Source organism: Zea mays, chromosome 7, assembly GCF_902167145.1.
Source record: "Zea mays cultivar B73 chromosome 7, Zm-B73-REFERENCE-NAM-5.0, whole genome shotgun sequence".
Lineage (NCBI taxonomy): Eukaryota > Viridiplantae > Streptophyta > Magnoliopsida > Poales > Poaceae > Zea > Zea mays.
Window position 1 is genome coordinate 161253884 of NC_050102.1, and position 4799 is coordinate 161258682.

The 4799-nt window shown below is 44.3% G+C and overlaps 1 protein-coding gene across 1 annotated transcript; it reads right to left on the reverse strand.

Moving 5' to 3' along the window:
* Positions 1-3326: 3326 nt before the first annotated feature.
* On the reverse strand, positions 3327-4522 carry LOC100280808 (peptidase S16, lon). Its single transcript, NM_001153728.1, has one exon. The coding sequence runs from the start codon at positions 4456-4458 to the stop codon at positions 3598-3600; it is 861 nt and encodes a 286-aa protein (NP_001147200.1). The 5' UTR covers positions 4459-4522; the 3' UTR covers positions 3327-3597.
* Positions 4523-4799: the final 277 nt, after the last annotated feature.

A 4799-nucleotide genomic window follows, 5' to 3' on the forward strand; every position in this document is an offset into this window, starting at 1 on the left:
TTCGGGCCGGGCCGGCCCGTTTGAATTTTGGGTCGTGACGGGCCGGCCCATGGGCCTAGCCCACGGCCCGCCCGTAATTGCTTAAACGTGCCGGGCTCATTTCAGGTGGCCCGAAATTCAATTTTTGGCCCGAAATTCAATTTTTGTCCCGAAATTCAGTTTTTGGCCCAAAATTCACATTAGAGCCCTAAATTCAAAAAAATAATAAAAGAAATAAAAGATAAGACAAATAAATTTAAACAAAATCAAACTTAATATTTGTATTAAAGTTACCACAGCTACGCAATGACTACCTCGTTTATAAATCGTTTTGTTAGAAGAAAAAAGAGTATAATCAACTCTATACAAAGTTTGTAAGTTTAATTTATTATCTAATGTTCATAACAAAAGCAAAATTACATCACACACTCTAATTCAAAGCTACAAAAAATATCTAACTAGCATTATCTCTAGCTTTGTGTTCTTTATCAAGTATATGAAAGTGTGGAATAAAGTGTGGTTTTAATAAATATATGGGCCTTTTCGTGCCTCTATATGGGCCATTTTGTGCCTGTCTTAAACGGGCCGTGCTCGTGCCCGCCCATGGGCCGTGACCTCGGCACAAACCCGGCCCGATATAACGGGCCGTGCCAGCCCGACACTAAATTATTTCGGACCGTGTCGTGCCTGGGTCGTGCTTTTTTTCGTGCTTCGGGCCGGCCCATCAGGCCCAGCCCAAATGTACACCTATAGTCGGGTGCTGATAAGCCGACAACCGAGTAGGAGCTAGGGTTATGCCTTTTTCACTTGAAATATTTTTAAATTACCATTGTTACTTATAATAATAGTTCATATTACTGCTACTTTTAGTATGTCAGATGGGATCGAGCCGGTTTGAGAATACGGGGACAACATATATCCCTATACTATCAAGCACATTATTACAGATAGGGATGAAAACGGTCGGTAAACACTAAAACCATTACCGTTTTCATGTTTTTTATCGGAAACAAAATCGAAAACGGTAACTCCGGAAACGAAAACGATATCGGTATTTCGAAAATATCGGAAACGAAAGTTTGGTGCGGAAAATACACCGGTAATGGTCGGAATCTAAAATATGATCGATAAACATATCAAACTTCACAATACAACAAAGTTGACAAAAGATCACAAAGACCACAAGTTCACAATTCATGATATAACAAGTTCACAAGGATCACAAATTTATAATATAAAAAGTTTACAAAGATCACAAGTTCACAATATAACAAGTTCACATTATAGCAAGTTCATAAAGATCACAAGTTCACTGACTCAAAGTTCACAATTCACAATATCCACTCGATCTAGCTGACATGACATGCTTACTTATGAAATATTTTTCCTCACATAAAGAGTTTTTCACAACCTCACAGGAAATCTTAAAACCTAGTGTGTGAAAAAGACCAAATCGTTAATCCCAACTGCCTTCCAACACCATCTATCCCAAAAAAATCTTAAGGCGTCCAAAAAATATAAAAATAAGTAATCCTTATCTAGAGACGTACAAGCGATGCAAAAAATCACATGCTGGAAAATTCCGAAAAATTCCGAGACACAATTCCGGAAAATTCCGAGACACAATTCCGGAAAATTCCGAGACACAAATCCGGTAATTTCCGACAAAAACCGGTAATCGAAGGAAACGGTCGGTAAAACACCACGCCGATTCCGATACCGATTCCGATAGAAAATTCCGAAAACCGATTCTGTTTTCGAAAAATACCGTTACCGGTGAATCCGATCGAAAATTTTCGAAATCGGTTTCCGGAATACCGAAAAATTCCGAACCCGTTTTCATTCCTAATTACAGATAAGAATAAAACTTTGTATAAATTATTTTATACATTGTTTGCTCACTACAACAGAAAAAGGTGAAAAATTATCTACAATCGCATTCAGATCTTATATCTATCATTTGAGAAAATATATAATAAATTTAAGGTTTATCTTTTATGAAACTTTACAAGCTCAATGTTAAAAACAAGAATATGAATTTATATAGTAAATTTTATATCTTATTTATTCATAATCAAAGAAAAATACCAAAAAGTTGTTATCTGAATAAGTATCCATTTTGATCCCTAGCCAAATGTTTCTATTTGAACTTATGATAACATTTGGATCATTTTTTATTCAATTATTGTAATCTAAATGTGCTTTTATTACCAAAACAAGAGGTCTGATTTGACCACATCTGCTATCAGTTTATCGGTTCTAGAACCGATTAATCAGTCATATCGGTCGATTAATCGATATCAAACCGAGCGGATTCAAAAAATGGCTTAGACCATATAATTAATCTATTTTAGATTTTGTCCGGGGAACTATATAATTAATCTATTTTAGATTTGTCCTCAATTAAAGTTGTGTTTTTGTTATATTGTACTGCTGGTCTGCTGCCAATGTAATTTTGCATAATAAGTCGGCTGGTGTCAGAGACTTTTAATTTAGAAAAAATAAAATGTCTTATAATTTACGATTTGATACAAAGACTGATTTTCAGCATTCTATGAAACCTTGTCAATTTTGAGGTGTCACTAGGGGAGGGAATGGGCGGGGTGGAGGTTAGAATCGATTATTGATGTCGAATGTCGGATTTGCAAGGAAACCAATGGTGGCAAACTAACTCAACCATGGCGATGATCGATGTGCACGACAAACTAGCTCTGTGATTTGTCATTTGGGCCTCATGTAATGATGCGACCTGTCTTGTTTTATAACCATTCCACTTACACGTCTGCCTATTTGATAGGGAATCGGTGCAAAGCTGAAGTTTCTCTATCCTTGGTAAATTCGAGACAAACACTGAAAACCTGAAATGCAGAAAACATACTCCCTTACAAGTATTTATGTTTTTTTTTCGCAGCTGCTCTGATCTATGCCTATCAAACAGTAGATGGGTGGATAGATTGATGTCAAGTCATAACATCAAGAAGCATAACATTGCTTTGATAATGTTAGGGGAAACACAAACTGTTCTAACATGCATCTGAAAAAGGTTGAAAACAAAGGTTCAGACAGAAAGCAAGCTTTCAAAACTTCAGAATGCTTTCGTATCGGGTTGCATGCTTCCTCAATATGAAGGCACATGATTATGAACAGCATCACCAAACTATCCCAGACCATTTGCAAGAATTATGAAGGCAGGTCAGTAGCAACTATCACTACTTCAGTTCACATCCAAACTATCCCACTAGAACATTCTAGAGGCACTTGAAATTGTTTAAATCGAGAGTCAACAGTTGACCAACGAGTTAGCTTCAATTCGGTCCAATTTAAGGGTAGAAGCATAAGTCACTCTCTGAGAGCAAAATTCCCGTCCTTTTCAAGGACTTATATATCACAGCTCCAATTTTTCTTGAGTTAACACACACCAAATTATACAATTTTACACGCTAAGATGCTAACCCCATGCAGATAGAACCTAGCCATAGAATATATAATAATAAGAGAAAGAAGAAAGAAAAAGGGCTTGAAAGAGTGATAACAAAGTTCAGTCCTATACCCACGACCACAAACTCCTTATCCTCATCCATTCCTAGCTGACGAGTGACGACCTCACCTCACCTCACTTCACCCCGAAGACGGCGAGGAAGGGAATGCGTCCTTGACGGCGGAGGCGGCGGTGAGGTAGTTAAGCGTGTTGCGCAGGGTGTCCCGCTCCCTGCGCAGCCTGGCGGCGGTGTCCTCGAGCTCGAGGAGCGCCTGCTGCTCGCGGGGCGCGCCCTCGAAGGTGTTGCCGACGTAGAAGGAGAAGGGGGTGGGGAACAGGCCCCTGCGCAGGTCCCCGACCTCCTTCTCAGGCTTGCCGTTGAGGCGGTTGGCGATGCGTATGACGTCCCGCATTAGGGCCTCGACGTCGGCAGCGAGCGCCTCGGCGTCCTCCCCGGGCGCCGGGGGCTCTGCGGGCGGGCGGTCCTCGAGCCACTGCACGGCGGCGACGAGGTAGGGCTTGGTGCGCACGATGCGGGCGACGCGGAACCGCTGCTGGCCCTTGCAGATGAGGAAGAACCGGTCGTCGGCGAGGCGCTCGTGTTTGACGACCTCCCCGACGCAGCCCACCTCCGCGGCGGACCCCGAGTTGCCGACGAAGACGATCCCGAAGCGGAGGTCGGTCTGCAGCACCGTGTGCATCATGATGCGGTAGCGATACTCGAAGATGTGCAGCGCGTGCGTGGCGTCCGGGAAGAGCACGAGCGGGAGAGGGAACAGCGGGAGCTCCACCAGCCCGTCGTCGGACTCAGGGGGAGATGGCTCCGGCGATGATGGTCCGGGCCCGGACGCCCCCGCCGCCGTGGCGAGGCGGCCGCGGCCCCGGCCCCGGGACGCTGAGACATGGAGGTGGCGTGGTGCTCGGCAGAATGCGCGAGAGGAGGAGGCGGCGGCGGCGAGCGCGGGGTGAGGAGAGTGGAGGATTTGGGGGAGGAGAGCCATTGGGACGGGATCTTTTTCCCCGCTTCCCCGGCGGCGGCCTAGGCAGGGGGAACAAATTGTTTGTGTGGCTTTCGGGGTGCTTTTCTTTGCCAACCAGGCAACCAGGGCCAGCAGAAACACTCTGAATACGTGGGGCCCGCAAGGCCAGACGGTTTACGTGGGGTTTATCCACATCCACCTGTTGCATGCGCGTTGGGATGTGCGTGGCAGGGCTTCCTTCCGTGGCGAAATTGGCCGTGGCAGGAGGTGGACAGCACGGCATTTGGGCTAACTTCGAACCTCTGGTTTATGAGCAGGTTGTGTTGGGCTGGCCTGATGGTCTGTTTGGTTCTCTGTATAAA

Coding starts and splice junctions, on each gene's coding strand:
- LOC100280808 (NM_001153728.1), bottom strand. CDS start 4,458: ATGGCTCTCCTCCCCCAAATCCTCCACTCTCCTCACCCCGCGCTCGCC.